A 20,578-nucleotide genomic window follows, 5' to 3' on the forward strand; every position below is an offset into this window, starting at 1 on the left:
TTGTGAAGAATCTTATGATTAAAATACATTTGCTTTAATTACCAAAAAAAATAGGAAAGAGGGGTGTAGCTGCCCAAAGTTGTTCAGGAAAGTGTTAGACGAAGGCAGTGTCTTGATGGTTTTTCTGCTAGATGCCTGTACCTCTCCTGTTTCGAGATACAAAGGCTGCCCGGCCCACATCTCTGCTCTGGCATATGTCAGATTTCACTGCTTGCACGGGGTCTCACCCACTTCCTCACCCATGAGGAAGCCCTCAGCCCAAGGCCGCTGCCAGGGTCTTAGACATCTTGACATCCCTGGCATCTGGCTCAGAGCCAAGCACTCATCAGAAACTCAGCAACTGCTGACCTAATAGTCAATATGGCAGAAAGGCTCACTGCTTTGCAGGCTGTTCTATTTATTTCACCCAAAGCATTCCTCAGCATTTCCTACCAAAGTGGCTTCCAGGGAGGGGAGACAGTGTGTAGCTTCTAGAAGTCTGTGTACTGTGTGAAGTGCTAAAAAAAAAAAAAAAATCACTGGGTTTTCTTTTTAACATTCATGTAGCATTTTCATTCCCCTTCATAGTTGTTTCATGATGTCTTTTATACCCTTGTTATTTTCCCCCAAGATCTTTGTCAGTATACTAGTTGTTTCATGAGGATGTGTGCATTTTTTTAATACTCCATCTTTAACAGAAGTGCCTAAGATGGGATTACGATTGTGTTATTCTGACAGTCCCTTAGGAGTTATGCAACAGAAGTCATCTTCCTTTTGACATTTATGTCCTCCTGCTTTCGTAACACCTCTAGTGCTCCCCCAAAAAGGTTGTGAAAAATCTTCAAAAAATTAAATTTAAAATGGAAAGACTTAGAAAAAATATTAAGTGAAGTAAGCCAGACTCGAACACAGGCTCAATAGTTTCCCTCATTTGTCATAATCAGTAGAAACCTTGGGCTCTCCTAGCAGAGATTTACAATAGAACAAAACCTAGATACATAAGGCCATGTAGTATGATGCTAAATGAAAGGACCTCCAGGATACAGAAACAAAAGCCATATAATGAGTGATTGTTGTCCTATGTACTATGTTTTCTCTCATCTCTTTTGCTGTCCCTTGGTTATCTCACATTGTTACCGCATTTTACCTTGTTATCTGATATATTGTATATATGCTTATTTGGTTATTTGAAATAGGATAGGGAAGGGGGGAAACAAGATGGGGGATGGGGATGGGGGGAGGAAAATGGGGACCAAGAATGAGAAAGAGTATCAATGTTTGTGAAGTAATACATCTTCTATCTGGTGAATATAATGTAAGCCTTCTATTAATTACAATAAAAATATATGGAAAAATTTAATTAACAGAAAAAAAAATACCCCCCGCCCAAATACCAACAAAAAAAAACAAACAGGGAAGCTGGGTATGGTGGCTCATGCCTGTAATCCTAGATACTCAGGAGGCTGAGATGTGAGGGTCAAGGTTCAAAGCCAGCCTGGCCACAAAAGAACCTTAGACTCTTATCTACAATTAACCTCTAGAAAATAGGAAGTGGGGCTGAGGCTCAAAGGGTAGGGCTGTAGCCTTGAGCTGAAGAGCTCAGGGACAATGTCAGGCAAGTTCAAAACAAATAGGGAAATAAGAGGGGGTATACGGGTGTAGTCAGACAGAGAAGTACAGGGAATTGCTAGGGGTGGGGGTTCTGAGATTGCATGCTGAGCCCCCATCACTACAATGGAAAATGAGAAGTCTCTCCTATATTTTCCCCTCCCTTCCTCCCTCCCCCCGCCTCTTGCTTTTAAAGCACTTCATGACTTGGCTCATACCTCTGCTTCATCATGCTGGGACAACAGTTCTCGCTTCAAGAAGCTAAAGATAAGGCATGTCACTGGCACTGTTAAAATTAGTGGTTTCCATGGCCTCCGTCAGTTTGGTCGGGCCTAGGAGACAAGAGGCGCCAAGGAATTCACAACACAATTGCTGTTAACCTTATATGGACAGTTCCTGTGGCAAAGTTTCTTTAAGGCTAATGCCACTCTCACTATCTGACCCTAACCTGACGCCACAGAGATTCATTAAGAGAAAAGCCTTTGAAAGCTCTCAGCAGAGGGCAGCTCAGGCAGGAAAGTGGGCAGAACTGCTGCTCCAGCTCAGTCCTGGCCCTCAGTCCTCTCAATGGGGCTGTGTGGGGGTGAGAAACAACACCTTAGGTCATTTCTGGATAGGGAATTCATGGCTATGTTTCCATGGTGTAGAGTTTTTCACTCTCAATCTGTGTCTTTATAGTGCTTATTTCCTGAGAACAGGTAGGGTATGTTGGACAGAAGGCGAAGAAAGGAAACCAGGGAATTAGTCTTTGCTTTTGTTTTGCAAAAGGCTGTACCTCAAAAAATTCAATAACCTGGAACAGATGATGATTTCCTAAGATACAGTGTCAGAAAGAACAAAATTAGCTGCGTGAGGAGATAAACTAGCCTGGAATTGAGTCCATCAACATTTCCCCACCAATGTCTGCGTTCAGTGCAGAACCAAGGCTCCTCAGAGGAACAAGAGCACCTCCAGGACCTTGAGGCTTTGGGTCACTTGGGCTGCAGGCTGAGCTGCTCCCGAGTGAGCCTTAGGTAGCCCTGGATTGCTTCCATGAGAACTTTTGTGGGATGCCCCAGAGAGGGTGAGATGCTTGGTTGCCCACGAGGGCTCTGGCTTGTCCCTCCACCCAGGAAGGGCACAGCTCTATATTGAACACAGGTGCCCTCTTCCTGAGTCAGTCTCCACTGAACTTTCTGTACTGGGAGTCCATTTAGAGATGAGAGTTTTTAAAAAAATGAACCTCAAAAATTTATGCCCACTGGATGAGGACTATGATAAAGCCATAGGACATACATGAGTAAAACCTGATCACCGTTCTGCATGAAGGTAAGATTGTACAAGGTATGATTAAAACTGAAGTGAAGGGGGAAAACACGCAGTTACAGCAACAGAAAAACTAAGCTAATAAAGGATTATAATCTCAGGAAACAAGGTTTTGAAACTGCTATATATTTATATGCTAATCCAGGCTTATTTCTCCAAACAATATCTGAAAAATTACTGGAAATATTTATAATGGCCTGAAAGTGACTAAAGAGAGGGGCCAGTTTACATATAATGAAAAGACCCACAAGAGACAAAAGTCCCTCCCTGGGGGAAACAAATGCTAGAAAGCCTTTTACTCATTTGTAGTTCACCTTTACCAAATGCTTTAGGAAAACATTTTCATTAAGTTAACAGTGTTTGGCAAGCATCAGAAACAGAATCTCACAGACAGATACAGGCAGAGAGAATCACAGTTCAATCCAAGAGCAACACACTGAGGGGACATCAGAGTCCAAACGCATGCAGAGAAGCCATCAGGGAGCAGCTGGGAGACACGCAGAGCTGCCTCACACATGGCAACAGGAGAAATGTGCAACAGGGATCCAACTGCTTACCCACTAAGGACACCAAGAACCAGGTTAAGGACGAAAAATGAGCCAAGGATGATCAGACTAACAAAATACACCCATGGCCATTCCCATCCTATCGCATCATTTACCTGTAAAAATGCAAGGAAATCAATCATCAGTTATCTGTTTACTAAAGAGCAGAGCCCCAGTTGCAGTTGCCAGACCACTCAGCACGTAGGCTAAAAATTAGAATTTTCAAGATGGGGAATGGGCTGACATCTTCCAAAAAAATATTTTTTCAAAATAAGGACTAGTTCCGTTGCTGAAATCTACAAAAGGGGTCTACAAAAAGTCAGCGCAGCTTAGTTCATTTAACTACAATTTGCACCAATTAATGCGCATTGTATTTGGATCCAGACCAAAAAAGCAATTATAAATGTATCTCATTTTAAGACAGACAAAAGAGCAAGCAATGGAAACTATTCAAATTCTAAGCAACAGCGCTGATTAATTTCTGTTCAATAATTATTCTATAGCTTTCTTTCATGAAGGCTGGTAGGGTTCCAAGAGACAGCTTGATTTGAGAAGCCTCAGCAGAAAAAAAAAGCATCTCAAGGCAGACAAAGTGTTTGGCACCCACTCTGCGGCCCCCTCTAACTACAGCCTGTGTGGTCCTGGCAACTGTCCTCAGGACTCTGCTTTCAAGATGAAAGAGGTGTCGCTTACCCGCTCAATACACCAAGTACAAGATTTAGTACGAAAAATGACCCAAAGATGACGAGACTGACAAAATACACCCAGGGCAATTCAAATCCCATAGCATCATTCATCTGCAAGAAATGAGATGGCCTCAGAGGAGTGGGTTAATAGGAGAATCTAGTAAGAAGAGAGGGACACATTAGAGACAGCATTCTATACATTTAATTAAACATTCACTTAGACTAAAATCAGAGACAACAGAAGCCAAGATACACTGTTTCATATTCCCATCACACATACATATAAGCATACCTACCAGAACACACAAAAGAATAGTCATTGAAGTTTTCAAGCCAAATAATATAAATCATGGATCCCAGTAGAGAAATGAACTGGAATTTGGCTCTTGGTCTCAGAAAACTGTCCTGATAAGCTATCTTCAGAAGTTATCTTATAGAGGCAAATGTAGTGCTTAGCTAAGAATCCATCTGCTATGCTGTCTAGGCTGTTAGTATCAACTTTCCTTTTAACTTTTGTGATAGGGTGACATTGATCAAGATGCATTATGCTCATAAATGGACATGTTGAATAAAACTCTTTGACCATCTACTTAAAGGTAACAAAAAAGTGTATGGTAGTATAAAGTCTTAGTTACGGGAGACAAACTTGTAATATCTGACTTTATAAACTCCTCTTTAAAAATAGTCTTCTGAAATGACACCTGTTCAAGGAAACCTAACCTACTAAAAGCTGGATTGTTATCAACGAATAAAGCACAACTAAGGGAGCAGTGCTATTCACTAGATACTGTGCTGAAAATGAACTATATGGGTGGTAACAGGAGGCAAAAACTGGGAGAGCACAAGGGAAGGGGCGACACTGTTCCAACAGAAATGTAACCATGACCCTTCTGTATATCACCTTTATAATAACAATAACTACATTTTAAAAGGCTGATATACTAAAAACATAAAAAAATGCTTCAGAGGTCAACTAGCTGATACATATGCAGAAGTCTTTTGGGGAATGGAATTTTTCTCACCAGCACCCAGAGAAGGATGCTGGCTTTAACTTAGATCTTGCCCCATTCTCACCCCATGTTCGTCTTGCTCCGGGTATAAGCGGACTGGAATTAGAGGTGAAAAGAGGGCTGGTCCAGGGGAACCCTTGACCTTTCTCCTAGACAAGCTCAAGCTGCACATCCAAGTATGGCCTCCTTGTCAGAACTCCCTAAGGAAAATTCGATAATGAGCAGCTTTTATGTGGAAGCAGACAGGTGCTTTAAGAATCACAACTCGACAGAACTTTCTAGCAGTACAGGTCAGTATAAAATTGGGCAAACATCTCTCCCAGGAAGGAAGTATTAATGATCAGTCAGGCAGTTAAACAGATGAGCCTAGACATGACCCTGCTGGAACATGCACAATCTTTGCTCAATGAACAATCTGAGCAGAGCCATCGCTCAAGAATTACAGGTACAGGCCCTTAGCATCTTAAGCATGTGCTTTCCTGCACATTATTTGGCCCCAGGTTTTAGATTTACAGAGTGAGGCTCATGCATTTCACAATGTTTGACTCATGCAGAAGCTAAATAGGAAAAGAGAACATTTAAAAAAAATTACGTAACATCTGTTGCTGAAGTCTAGGTGGAGGGCATTAAATACCTTATGAAACACCTGTTTGGTCACATGAAAATTGATGTGCTTAATGGAATTCATATCAGTCTGCACATCTTACATTGGCAATTAGAGTAATGAATGAGCCAGGGCCATGGCAGCAATTGTTGATCTAATTAAGTTGGATAAACTAATTTCAGCAGGAAGAGGGTAATTCTTCCAAAGCAACTATACCACCAAAATTATTTAAAAAAAAACAACAACAACAAAAAGAAAACCATGTGTGGAGAAAAACAGGCTGCCTGGTATGGTGGCCAGAGTCTTCTCAAGTGAACACCTGTGATAGAGACCTCTTTGGAGCTATTTCCCCTCTTGGAGAAGAGATGCATTTGGCAAGGGAGAAAGTGGCTCTTAGTGAGGGGAAGATACACAAATGCAGGGCTCCCATTATGAAATCCCACTTCTCTACAACTCTAGCTGAGTCAGTTGACCAGGCCATCTGTTCCCTCAGGCCTTAGTCTGGTGTTCCAGAGTATGGCTCTAGTAACAATCTGCTTCACTTGGGAGGGGAATTTTTCTTTAAAGAAATTATTTTTTTATAGAATTTCTTGGGAGTAGGTGCTCAACAGATTAACATTTGCTCAAATCAGAAATATCACCTGGAATGACAGATGAATGCTGGGAGGAAGCTGAAGTTAAACAAAAAGTATGAGAAACTCTAACTGTGCCAGAAGGCAGGCAAGAGAAAACAAAAATAAGCTCTAAAGGCTTTTCCCTCAAGTAAACCTTGTCAACTGACACCCTTTTCTGAGATAACTATTTCTTAGACCTTGTATACATGCTAAAGAGGGTTAGAACTGTCAGGCTGTTCCCCAAAATAGATGCATTAAGATACAATACTTGGGGGTTTGCCAGCAAGGTCTTTATCAACAATGGGGAAATCAGCATGCGCCAAAGCACTTCAATTTAATTTTTTAAAAGGTATCAGAATCAACATGCAGTTTCAGGTGGGGCTCAACAAAAAATTTTCTATTTAAGCTTCAGTTCCCTCTTATTTTAGATGCTGAAATGCACATGTGTCCTAAACTAAACACCAACTTAAAACATTTTGTTGCTTATAAGTGTTGAAAATACTACTAGAAACCTAGTGCACTGTTTGTAGCTCTCCAGAGTATGAGATATAAGATAGGCAAGCTCTGGGCTGTTGATGTAGAGAGCAATTTTTCAGGTGCCTGAACAGAGGAGGCTTATTTGTCCATGAGTACTTGCTACTGGGGTCTGACAGTCTTCTGTCCCCAGTTGTGTATATTATTCAGGAAAGAGCTTCAAACCCAGACAAGGGGCCATAAAATTAGACTTAGATGGATAACTCTCTCCTAAAATCATAGTTTTATATTAAATTAATTTCCTACAATTAAAAATATTTCCTCTGAATTGAAGGGGGAAAGAAACATACTTCTTCTAATGTAAAGAGGAAAAAAAAAAGAGTGAATTTTGCCTCAGGAAAAGCCCCGAGAGATTCAATGACCTGCCCAAAATCACACAATCAGCCTTATGTAGCCTTGATGCTCTGCCAGCAATAAATATGTGCGAGTTGAACAACATTTTAATGGGATTTATAGAGCTCATTTTATTTTATTTATTTATATATTTATTTATTATTATTATTTTTTTGCCAGACGTGGGCTTGAGCTCAGGGCCTGAGCACTGTCCTTGGATTTTCTCAAGGCTAGAACTCTACCACTTGAGCCTCAGCACCATTTCTGGCTTTTTTCTATGTATGTGGTACCAAGGAATCGAACCCGGGTCTTTGTGCACACTAGGCAAGCACTCTACCACTAGGCCAAACTCCTGGCCCTATAGAGCTCATTTTAAAAAGAACTTTATGTTGATTTTATTCATGATTTTATTCATGAGAAATTAAAAATTTCATTCCCCTCATATATCTACCAAATAGTTCTATTCTAAATGTATTTTTTTTCCCGGTCTTGGGACTTAAATTCAGGTTCTGGGCATTCTTCCTGAACTTTTGTGCTCAAGACTAGCACTATACCATTTGAACCATAGATCCACTCCAGGCTTTTTTCTTTTAAGTGGTTAATTGGAGATAAGAGTCTTATGGACTTCCCTGCCCAGCCTGTCTTTGAACTACAATCCTAAAATCTCAAGCTCCTCAGAAGCTATGGTTATAGGTGTGAGCCCCTGGTGCCTGGCTTCCTGATGTGCTTTTCTGAAGATGGAACCCACTATACTTCCCTTGTCAAGACCCTGCCCGATATTTATTAGTCAGTTAGCAGAGAATGATAGATTTGCTTGCAATCAATATTTAAAACTGAATCTCATTTATCTCCCAAGATGTTCCCTTTATTCCCTACTTGTGGATAAAAATAGCTATTGAGACATGGGCCATTACACTGATGAGGCTACGGGCTTGGTATACTTGAAGGGTGGTAAGTCACTTGTGTTGGCCGAGTACCTGCTCTGTGCCAGACTTTGTGCTATACAAGGATGTTCTGTTCTGAGACAGGGCTGAGTTACCTCCAGCTGACTGTGGCCCATAAAATATTAGGAGGCCCTGGTTCCTTGGCTCCTGTTCATCTCTATGATGAGTTAATAAATACAATCAACAAGCAATTAAAAATAATCCTGATGTGTTTCAGAAAGTTAGATCTTAGAGAATACTCCAGAAGACATTGCTTAGCTGCCCCCTAGTGTTCTAGAGGGATTCATAAGCTACTGACAAGTAGAAGAATGCCAGGGAACAAGTACTGGGTTCTACTCTATACCTGAGATGGATTCTTCAGCTATGACTATTGGCCCTACTTAGCTTGTGACCCTCCCAGGCTAAAATTGGTTCTTACATTTTAAATGAATAGGGAAAGTTTAAAGAGCATAACAAATGAAAGTCAAATGTCAGGGTACAGTCTGGTTGGAATATAGCCACACCCATTCATGTGTATATGGCTGGCTTTTAGTTCCTATGGTAGAATCCAATATCTGGCACAGAGATCACAAGGCCTGCAAGGACAAGTATTTTTACTATTTGGTCCCTTATTTAAAAAAAAATGTACAGACTCCTCCGCTCAAGATCAAGGATCATACCACTTGCTAGAAGATTTTGTATCCACAGGGCCTCTCTATGTCCACTGTCTCTAAGATTCTAGATCAGCTACAAAGGGATGTAGACTAATGTTTATAAATTACTCCATCAGAATAAAAATGCTGTGTAATTCACAGAGAATGTAATTATATTGTTAAATTAACTATGTGGCTGTCATGTTAATAATAAAAGTAATAATTGTGTCAACCTAGGTGATACTATAAAGATCTCAAGAAAGCAAGTGGAAACTTTTGTTTCTGGGTGCACAGAGTTTTCTCTGCTTTAATCACATACTCCCAAACTTTACTGTTTGACAACAGGACAATTGCTGTGAAAGAATCAATGTGCAGAAATACAACGTAAACTATAAAATTGTCCATTAGTCAAGGCATGTTAGATCAGGAGCTGTCAATTCTCCATGACGATAGAAAACAAAACAAAGCTGAGTCACAGATTTTTCTTTTAAAAAATGAAAGTGTTGGGCTGGGAGTGTGACCTAGTAGTAGAGTGCTTGCCTAACATAGTCAAACCCCTGGGTTTGATTTCTCAGTACCACATATACAGAAAAAGCCAGAAGTGGTGCTGTGGCTCAAGTGGTAGAGCGCTGGCCTTGAGAAAACTCAAGGACAGTGTCCAGAGTCTGAATTCAAATCCCAGGACTGGCAAAAAAAAATTTCTCTGCTGTTTGTGAGGAAGAATCAGAGATGGAGTTATTGGGATGATGCTTTTTCTATTTATCAGGAACTTCTAAGGGAAGACTGAGGTAAGACTTTACTGAGTAGAAGTTGTAATCTGAGAGTTCCCGTGCCTGTCTTAGCCCATCCAATAGAATGTCTCCTTCCTTTCCATGGGAAGGTGTTGTTTTAGGAATATAATTAGCAGATGTGATTACTCATGCACACACACATACAGATATCCAATTCCCACAACAGTCAGAAAACAGGAGAAAGGACACAAACAAGATATAAGGTTTAAGCATCACCAACTTGTTATAACACTTTAGGCACTAAACATACAAATTATTCCTTCTTTGTCCAGCATTGAACATACAGTCATCCCTAAGTATCTGCAGGAATTTGTCCTGAACTCCACACATCTGGGATACAAACATCTGCAGGAGCTCAAATCCATTATGTAAAATGGCACAGTATTTGCATATGAACTATCAAATCCTTTCATATACATTTTGCCTATGTATTAAGTTTATATTAGTTTCTCAGAGGAGATTTCATATACTTTGGTTTCTAGATGATGAAATCCCTTAATATGATTTAAATATTAATAATACTGTATTATTTAGGAATAAAAGGAGAAGTCTGTATATGCACAGTACAGGTGAAATATTTTGTCTTTAATATTTTCAGTCTGCAGCTGGATCTGGGAGATGTGGAACCTACAGCTATAGAGCTGCCTATCTGCAGGGCTCACCATACAGGACTTTAATCTGGCAAACATAATGTTCATTGGTCAAGAAAAATCTGTATGTTATTATCACATATAGGTTCTCTGAAGTTATAAAATATGAAATCCCGTAAAGTTCAGAATTTAGAAACCATCAGAAGGTACTTCTCAATTTCTAGAACTTCTATCTAGAAGCTGATCATTTAAGAAGTACTTTGATACTAACTTCTTCTAAGTAACTCATTTTTGGAATTCTAGTTATCTCCATATGGACTTGAATTTAGACTGAATCTCAACCTGTTTGCTATTTTTCCCAGTAACTTTAGTACTATGGAAAATAATTTATAATTCTATGGGCCTCATTTTTTTCCTTATAAACAAACCTGCCAAAGGATGTGTTCTTACTACTTTATGTTATTTACGGAAACCCTTTGACATTGTCAGGAACTAGAGGATCAGACCTTCATCCCTAAAAGGTGTCTAACTGTTGAGATACTCCTAGCAATTTGACACACCTTTTTTTACCCTCTCTTCAGAATTCAACAGCTGCACACAATAGGAAGGGAGCTATGGGTCTGTGCCGAGGTAATTATAATTGGAAAAAGGCTCATGATGGGCTAAGGTTGTTATGAGCTATGGGGAACAGGAAAGGGATCCAATGTTCCGTATTTTCCCATTAGAATCTCATAGAAGCAGCTGTTGTTTTGTACACACAGTCAGTGCTTACTTATGGAAATCCAGGGGACTTCACCTGGAAAAAAAAATGGTGCCCTGGCCCATAAGGATTTCACCAGGACATCTCGAGCTTTCCGAACTTCTCAAAGGGCACACACAGTAACAGTTTCCCAGGCAGAAATTGGGAAGTAGAGGACTAAAAGGCCAGGAATCAACAACATCCAGTAGCCTTCCAGAAGGGAAACTTTTGTCTGAGGGAGCAGGATGATGAGATTCTCTGAAGAGAAAGCACAGCCTACTTCCCTTTCCGAAGAATGGACTCCCAGAGTCTCTTTCAGCTGGCCCTTCAATGCTCTTGCTAAGGAAACTTCAAGGGAAGAATAAGCCATACATGCTCTCCTAGAGCTGCTTACCCAGTAGAGCACATCTGTCCAGCCCTCCATGGTGATGCACTGAAACACAGTGAGCATGGCAAAGGCAAAGTTATCAAAGTTGGTGATGCCTCCATTTGGGCCAACCCAGCCACTCCTACATTCTGTGCCATTGGCAGTACACTGGCGTCCATTCCCTGAGAACGCACATGGAGCTGGGTCCTCTTCAGCTACAATATCTGTAAACAGAACAAGCAAGTTGCATTTTTCCAGAGAGAAACATTAGTGGAAGCTCCAGGATTCTTGCCCAAGTCCAGAACATTCCTCCCACTCATGCCATGTCAGAGTCCTACTATCCTCAAGGTCCACTTCAAATACTCCCACCTTAGTGAATTCATCATTTCCTCTAGTCATGACCAATCCATTGCACTCTGTCCTGTTGTTACCTTTAGAGCATGTTGATGGTTTATCTTATGGTATCTCTCATCTAGTTTGCTAGGACACATTCCATAGGAAATCAGCATACAAAAGTCAAATAAGCTTGCATCTGTACTGAACATAATTCACACTAAGAACTGGCTCAGGAGACTTGCTGGTACATTTAGCTCCTCACTCATCTTGATGGTTTTCTTTAGTTTTGGGGGAGGGGGTTGTTTGTTTTTTTGCCAGTCCTGGGGCTTGAACTCAGGGTCTGGGCACTGTTCCTGAGCTGTTTCTTCTTTTTTTTTTTCTAAAGAGCAAGTTATCATTTTTATTCTATTTGACAATACAGTGTCAATGGATAATGTTTTTGTTTTTTAAAAAATTTTATTGTCGAAGTATTTTTTTTTTGCCAGTCCTGGGCTGGAGCTCAGGGCCTGAGCACTGTCCTTGGACTTTCTCAAGGTTAGAGCGCTGCCACTTGAGCCTCAGCACCACTTCCGGCTTTTCTCTATGTATGTGGTACCAAGGAATCGAACCCAGGTCTTCGTGCATGCGAGGCAAGCACTTTAACAACTAGGCCAAATGTGAAAGGGTATCAATGTATGTGAATTAATGCACCTTCTATCTGGCAAATATCATATAACCCTTTTATTAATTACAATAAAAAAATTATAAAAAAATTTTTATTGTCGGAGTAATATATAGAGGGATTACAGTTACATTCATCAGGTAGTGGGTAGATTACTTCTTGCACATTATACCCCTTTTCATGCTTTTGTCCCCGTTTCTCTCCCCTCACCCCCTCTCATCCCTGAGCTTCTTTTGCTTAAGGCTAGTACTCTACTATTTGAGCTACAGAACCACTTTTGCCTTTTTCTGTGTAGGTGGTACTTAGGAACCCCTGCATGCTAGGCAAGAACTGTACCACTACACCACATTTCCAGCCCCCAATGTTTTTTTTGTTGTTGTTGTTTATTTATTTATTTATTTTTTGCCAGTCCTGGGCTTGAGCTCAGGGCCTGAGCACTGTCCTTGGACTTTCTCAAGGCTAGAGCTCCACCACTTGAGCCTCAGCACCACTTCCGGCTTTTTTCTATGTATCTGGTACTGAGGAATTGAACCCAGGTCTTCATGCATGCTAGACAAGTACTTTAACCACTAGGCCAAACTCCTGGCCCCTGTTGTTGTTTATTTTTTAAAGAAGATTTTCCCAAACCACAAAAGGTGTTTTGTTTTGTTTTTGTCATGGGGCTTGACCTGGGCCTGGGTGCTGTCCCAGAGCTTTTCAGCTAAAGGCAACCTGGCTACCCCAGGGCCTGGGCATTGTCCCTGAGCTCTTCAGCTCAAGGCACCACCCTACCCTTGAGCCAAGCTCCAAGCCCCACTTCCCATTTTCTGGAGGTTAACTGGAGATAAGAGTCTCAGGTCCTTTTGTGCTGAGCTGGCTTTGAATGTTGATCCTCAGATCTCAGCCTCCTGAGTAGCTAGGATTACAGGCATGAGCCATCACACCAGGATCAAAAGTTGTTTTTGAGAAAACAATTTTTTTTATCAGTTGCCAGTTTTGTTACTCACCTGAGTCAGCAAAAAAACATGTTTTGTGCATTTTTCCAATAAAAAGCTCCAATCCTATAATAGCATATATTATGATTACAAATAATACCAAAAGGGCTATGTGAAGGAGGGGAACCATGGCTTTTATAATGGAGTTCAGAACAACTTGTAAACCTAGGGAAGAAAAAAATAAGTTTGTGAGCCAAGATGACATTTCAAATGAAGCATATATATAATTCCTAATGATGCTTGCTCTATTTATGACACATAGTAATAAAACTTGGAGGTATTTCAAAAAAGCTAATTAATACTGAACCTGGTTGTGAAATGAGCTAAAACAGAAACTGAAAGATCATCTCTCTCCCTCACTAAACAGATGGAAAAACTAAAGCTTCCAAAGGGAGACTAAATGTTAGTCATTCATTCACTTATATATTTGTTGTTTGTTGATGTAGGTCCGGTAACCTGAACCTTGATGTTGTCCATGAGCTTCTGTATTGAAAACTAGTACTCTACCACTCGAACCACAGCTCCAGTTCTGGTTTTTTATTATTAATTGGAGATACGAGACTCACAGAGTTTTTTGATCTGGCTGGCTTTGAATCACAATCCTCAGATTTCAGCCTCTTGAGTAGCTAGGATTACAGGAATGAGCCACCAGGACCCAGCTTTCTTCATTCATTGTTTCCCTTCATTCAACAAAACTTTTCTAATGTCTACCACCTGAAAAGTTTATGGCTAGTGATTTGGGCACTAGAAAGATGTATTGCATAAAATGCCTCTCAAAAAGGTTATATCCTAGAAGAAAACAGAGAACTTAACACAAATTATTCTTAGGAGGCACAAAGATGCTGAATAATAATGAACAGTGAAAACTGAAGAGAAATGAAAGGTGTCACCCTCTGAGTAGAGTAAGATGACTCTGAAGCCACTTCCCTGCTGACCAAGCTAAGGGCTGAGAAGGTTGCAGGTAAGCATGGAGCAGGAATTCAGTATCAAAGAGCACAGAAGTGGGCAGGTTCAATGTGAGCTTAGGGGTAAATTATCATTAGTGATCATTCAGTAGTAATGGATATTAGAAAAGAGAAGTGGGATGCAACCACATCATTGTTACTGGGTTTTTTTTTTTTGGTGGCTTTTTTGGGGGGCTTGAACTCAGGGCTTAAATGCTGTCCCTGAGCTTTCTGGCTTAAGGCTGATGTTCTACCACTTGAACCACAGCTCTAGCCTCATTCTGGGTTTAAAAGGTGGGTTAGCAAAAACTGACTTACAAAGATTTCTAAGCAGCACTTGCTCTTCAGGTAGGTCAGAAAGAAGGTAAGTATGAGGCTATGGCTCCAAAAAACAGTGCCTGTAGAGCATACTAATTATCTGGTCTATGGCTGGAGGCAAATCATAGTGCTCCGAACAACAAAAATTTCAAATGAAGCTCTCCTAAAATAAAGGAGGTGGTCAGGGAGGGAAGAAATGTGAAAGAGACTTTAGATCTATTGAGTTTGGATGCGTGGCCTAATGGTAAGATGATGGCTTGAGAGATACGTGAGTGGACAGTACTCAGCGCCATGCTGTAGGTGCAAAGACCAGAGAAGACAGAAAAGGATGGTAGGACAACACTCAAGTTTAGGATTAGGAGGGAGGGCAGGCAGGAAGCCAGAGCCCACACTAGAATCTGGGCTTTCTGGCTTAGTGGTTAAGTAGCATCTAACTAACCCTTGTGTTTTTCCCACTACCTTTTGACCTCAGCTTCCTCCTTCCTCCCTTTCCCCACTGTCTCACTGTCTCTCTCTTCCAAACCACTCCTTTTCTATTATTTCCTCCTTTAGCCTATATCTATCAAAAAAAGAAATAATATAAAGAAGTCAAGATTCTTGAAACTGAAGAAATTAGAAGTTGGAATAAACCATGCAAAGAGAAGCAAACTCATCAGCAGTAATAAGAAAACATTAGTCAGGCACTGGTGGCTCATGCCTGTAATCCTAGCTACTAAGGAGGCTAAGATCTGCGGACCTTGGTTGGAAGCCAGTCTGGGCAGGAAAGTCTGTGAGAATTTTATCTCCAATAAACTACTCAGAAAAAGCCAAAGTGGAACTGTAGCCCAAGTTGTAGAATGCTAATCTTGAACACAAAGAGGCTCAGTCACAGCACCCAGGCCACGAGTTCAAGCACCAGGATAGGAAGGAAGGAAGAAAGGAAGGGAGGGAAGGAGGGAGGGAGGGAGGGAAAGTTTGCTATGAAAAGCAGCTTGTGGGAGGAGGTAGGGAACAAGTCAGAGTGGAAAGACAGAGGATTTTAAACATAGCAAGACCTTGTCCTCCCAAAGCCTTTTTAAACTAAAATGCCAGGTGCTATCTTTACATGTTTGAATGTTTCTTTTGTAAAAACAAATGACCATATTTCCTAAGAGGCATATCTGGAGGTGGAGGGGACACTGGCTCTAGTATTTTCTAATTATTTTCTGGTATTTTGATTTTGTTGGGGGGAGGGATGTAGAAAGGCCATCCAAAATCATCCAGCATTGAGCTCAAATTCTATTGTAATAAGCCAATGCTTCATGAATATTTTTATGTTTCATATAACTACTATATTTCAAATTGGTCAAATTTATGAGATAATAAAGTATCTCAATATTGATTACATTCAGCTACTGTAAAGATAGTACATTCAGTAGGTGTCATGGATTTCTAATAAAAAACACACAGGAAGGAGTGGAATGAAAACTAGGTCAAGAATGAGAGGATCAAGACTGGGTCTGAACTTGTATAGCTTGCTCACCACTGAGAGAGCTTAAAAAGTCACTTACCCTTCACAAGTCTTAGCTTACTCACCCAACAGAGGATGCACACAGATGAGAGGCTCTTTATAGAGTTCTTTCCTATTTTGATGGGCTTGGATTTATGGCTAAGTGGGCATGAGTACTCAAAAATTCCACAAATGTTTGAACTATACTACCTTTTGCCTTTCATTTAATGACTATTCCAATGCACACATGCATGTAAAATTGTATCTTGTAGAAGATCTGAAATCCTTTCAGAAAGTAGACAATTCTTAGGTATGCATAAAGTCAAACATTCTTGGACCTTTTCAACAATTTCAGATACTAAAGAAATCATTGTGTCACAGTTGCCACACAGCAGTGATAATAGCATGGCTTAGAACCCCAAACTCATTTGCATGTGAGGACAGGATCAAATACAGCCTATCTAGGCAATTCAAATATGGGTTTTTAAAGTCTTCCAGGAAAGACCTGAACTTGTGGGAGAGTGAGATGCTATTTTGGGAAATGAAGAAATACAAATCAGAAGGCTTAGCAGAGCAACTAGGTGCATCATGCACACTCCACTGGCAGAAGGATCACGAGCCTGCCCAGCCAGCACATGCTATGTCAGTTCTGGGAGTTTTCATTGTCTTGGGATTTTCAAGCACACCAGAGCCTTAACTCTGAGAGCCTGGCACACTGCATGTGGCACAGACAGGCTGTCTTGCCATTTGTTCTTTAGGGGGGAAAAGGCTGTTGTAGTTACTTTGAAATTTGATTAAGCTCTAACAACAAAATCTGAAAGAACATATTTGCTCACTGTACTTCTCATTTAATCATGTTACATTTAACACAGCCAGTCATTTCCAAGGTATTTCTATTTTCCCCAATTGCTTCCAGACAGTTCTGTGGTTTTTGACTTGTGCTGATCTTTTTCAATGAAAATAAATGAACCATTTGGAAAAATAAGTACACATGAAACACCACTTCCTACATTTAAAAATGTTAAATTTGGAAATAGGTTGAGTTTTTTTTCAAGAGGATCTTTGGTATTTTCCAAATGCCAACAGGTTTAATAAAATTTTACGAAGAACTTTTGGAAAGGAAAAAAAATCTATGCTCTTCTGATGGCTTTAGGAGCTGTGGAAAACTGGCAGAAGCCACAGTCTTATTTCCTTGCTCCACCTCTGAGCAGGCAACCACCCCAGAAACACAAGCCCTAGAAAAGGTGTTAGGACTTCCACCTTCTGAAGCCCCTAACTTGTGGAGTCCTTTTAGTGACAAGTGAGGCAAACTCCATGTTTCTTGGGAAGTGTAAGAGGACTGCAGCTCTGGGCAAGACCAGGGTATCTGTTCCAACTCAGATGTAACATCTGTTCCAACCTGGAGTTCTGCACTAAAAGTTATGCAGGCCCTGGCATGGACTGGTACTGTACTGTGGGACCCAGTTGGTGTTCACATTCTCTTTCACTCCCTGAGAGCCCGCTCTGTGTTCCAGACATCCTGCTTGGGTCTCCTTTATGACCTCATTAGCTTCTCACAACCACCTTCAAGGAAACTGCTGTGCCCTGGACTAATGTGGTAAAGAAGCCGAGTGCTCACCTCTCCCGGCCCTCAGTGGGAGAGGTTCTGTCCCCATTCCACCCCCAGGATTGGGGAGCTAGCCAGAGTTACCAGGAGCCCAGCCACATCCGACTCCCCACCTGAGAAGAGCACTGTGAGCTGGGCCCACTAACATCCTCATCTCCATCATCCACCACTTTTAGAGGGGTAGGCCTGAGGGCCAGGAGAAGAGAGCAATGCTGCCGAGACTGGAGCAAGGAGGCCTCAGGCCTGAGATCTCAAGCCACCACCCAACTTCACTGCAAGAAGGAATACTTGCTTCTGCAATCACCACCATCTCTCCCTTCCAGAATTGGCACAGTCCTCAAAATGGCACTGAAGGTAAAGGGGTCTGTGAGCTCTGAAGGCCTACAGGGCTAGCTGCCAGGCCCCTGGTGGGGAACTCACCTCAGAGCACTGTTTCTCAATCCTGAGACCTACTCAGAAGAAAAAGATCAGTGCTCCCCTGCCTGGGGAAAACAAAAAGAGCTTACTGGGCACTCCTGATACGAGTCGAAGTGGTCGTAACACTCGGAAGGCACGGAGCGCTTTGACATCAAAGCCTCCTGATTTGCCGCTGGAGTGGTTTCCGCCTTCTGTTTCTTTGGTTAATTGTTCCAAAATTACACTAAACAATCTGAAAGAAGGAGGAGGAGAGAGAAATGTTAGAGTCTGTCACCCAGGGAAGCAAAACAGGATGATAAAAGTAGTTATTTTTAAACAAGGGCTAATTCAGAGTGGCTGCCGCCTAGATAAAAGGCAAAGTAAAGGCAAGAACTTCGGGCTACAAAATCTAAACCTAACCATTCTATCACCAGCACTTAAGATACAGACTAATCTTCATTTCTTTTTCTTCTGGTGGTACATGCGGTTTAAGCTCAGGGCCTCATATTTATTATTAATAGGCAGTGAGCCACTCTATCACTCAACCCCCCCTACTATTTTTTGCCATGACTAAGTTTTGTTTTGTTGTGGCTGGTGGGGGATTGTTTGATTTGTTGAGTTCTGGTTTCACTTCCCTCCCAGGCACATGCTTGAACCACAATCTCATTTGTTTACTTCCCCCCACAGTTCAGAACACAGTTATGTACCACCACACCCAGCTTCTTCTGTTGAGGTTGAGTCTCACAGTTTTCTGACTGGGGCTGGATACACAGTCTTCTTGACCTCAACTCCCCACCTAGCTAGGACAGCAGAACACATAGCTATGGCTGGAGAAGGGTGTCTCACAAACTTTTCTGCCCTAGCTGGTCTTCAATTGGGATTCACTTGTTTTAACCCTCCAAGTAGCCAAGATTAGCGAAGTGAGCCGTTGGTACCCAACTGGAACAAATCTCATTTGCTCCTCTGCCAATGGAGCAGGCAGAAGCATGGTCAACCTCAGCAGAAGCAAGGATTCACTGGGGATGCAATGCTGACAAGTGGATGAAATGACAACAGTGGTCACCTCGGCAGAGCACTCATCACTAAGTATTTCCCAAACACGGGTCCTCACACTCGTGCTGTGCAGCAGGAACAATCCATTCCATTTTACGTGGGTGGAAGCACATTTAATGGGCAGAATAAACATTAGAGTCCACATACCATTGGCCCCAGTGGAATGTGGGTTCTGTAAGGACAGGACCTTTTAGTTTTTGTTCAGTCTGTGCTAGCCTAAGACCTAGTTTCTGCCATATAGGAAGTGCTTGAAATTTGGCTTTTTTTTGGTGGCTTTTCGGGTTTGAAGTCAAGGCCTTGCATTTGCTAGACAGATGCTTTACCACGTGAGCCATGCCTCTAAGTGCCTTGGGTTTAGGTTGTTTTTCAGATAAGAGTCCCATGCTTTTTGCCCTGGCCAGTCTCATATCCATTTGCTTACCTATTCCTACAGTGCTGAAATAATAGGTGTACACTATACAGGTGTACATGCCTGGCTTACATATCCAGATGCATCTTGCTAACTTTTCACCCAAGCAAACTTCTAAGTACAATCTTTCTAGACTCCACCTCCCAAGTAGCTAGGATAACAAGTGTGAAACACGATGCCCAGATTCAATTTTTTTTGACAAATAAATCGATGAACAACTTCAAATTCTCACATCCTAATGTGTTGTACCACTTCCAGTACCATCTCTGACACACACACCCCTCATCTGCATCCTCATAAGGCTATTTGGGGAAATATGGAAATCACAGATGCTAACAGGCCATGGTAGGCAAAGTCTAAAACCAGTTACCTAGGGGAAGGTATTAATATAATTTTCTCTTCTGAAATGTGAATAATATTGTATCTGGCAGCCACACTTAAGTGTTTTCCAACTCATAAGTTTTTTTATCCAAAAAAAAATCCAAAAGCTATTTTCAGGCAATCTGCTCATTTGACAGTTACTTTTGCTCTTTCAAATAAACAGAATCAACTCCGGCCAATCAGATTGTAGAAGTGACTGGCCCAACAACAAAGAAAAGGTTTCTAAAGTTTAATTAGCAGCCAAAGCAGAAATTCTGCCCCCACTGGCAGGCTGCTGGATCATCAAGACACTCGGCCTATAAAACACAGGGTGGTCTGATTGCAGTTTTGATTCGGCAAAGCCATGCTATTCTGGGGCATTTATAGACCAGTTTTTTTGTTTTAATAACAGTACAGCAATTAGCATGAAACCAGGAGGAGAAACAAGCCAGGTTTCTACCTCTCTAAAGCTTCTGATGTTAGCTTTCTCCTCAGGACTGGGGTAACAGATCAAATTTATGATAGGCTATCATTAGCATAGCATTTAAAAATTATTGTAAACCTTTGCAGCAGGGCTAATGTTAAAAGTCTCTCCTTCAAAACAAGTTCATGGCTTCACAAAAAAAAAAAAAAGAAAAAAGGAGGAAAATCTCAAGCTTTTCCAAAATGTGGAAGCCACAGGAATTTTCACCCCCAAGGGTTAGGAAAGTAATTTACACAGGTGGTGACTTAAGATGGCTTTCAAGTACCAGTATTTGGTAATGTGTTCTTG

The 20,578-nt window shown here is 41.2% G+C and overlaps 1 protein-coding gene across 6 annotated transcripts in view; it reads right to left on the minus strand.

The window, feature by feature from the left end:
• Cacna1d (calcium voltage-gated channel subunit alpha1 D) overlaps positions 1-20,578 on the minus strand; it is a 333,084-nt gene that overhangs the window by 141,413 nt on the left and 171,093 nt on the right. For 4 of the 6 annotated variants that reach the window (XM_090320974.1, XM_090320966.1, XM_090320957.1 and 1 more), the window contains exons 5-8: positions 18,095-18,237; positions 13,265-13,417; positions 11,309-11,505; positions 3,450-3,553 (exon numbers count right to left, since the gene is read on the minus strand). In XM_090320974.1, coding sequence (XP_090177100.1) covers positions 3,450-3,553; positions 11,309-11,505; positions 13,265-13,417; positions 18,095-18,237 — 597 coding nt within the window. Of the gene's footprint in view, positions 1-3,449; positions 3,554-4,130; positions 4,235-11,308; positions 11,506-13,264; positions 13,418-18,094; positions 18,238-20,578 lie in introns of all 6 variants that reach the window. The other 2 variants (XM_090320995.1, XM_090320984.1) reach the window with 1 other exon arrangement.

This window comes from Megascapheus bottae, chromosome 2, assembly GCF_031878675.1.
Source record: "Megascapheus bottae isolate mThoBot1 chromosome 2, mThoBot2.hap1, whole genome shotgun sequence".
In the NCBI taxonomy this organism is placed as follows: domain Eukaryota; kingdom Metazoa; phylum Chordata; class Mammalia; order Rodentia; family Geomyidae; genus Megascapheus; species Megascapheus bottae.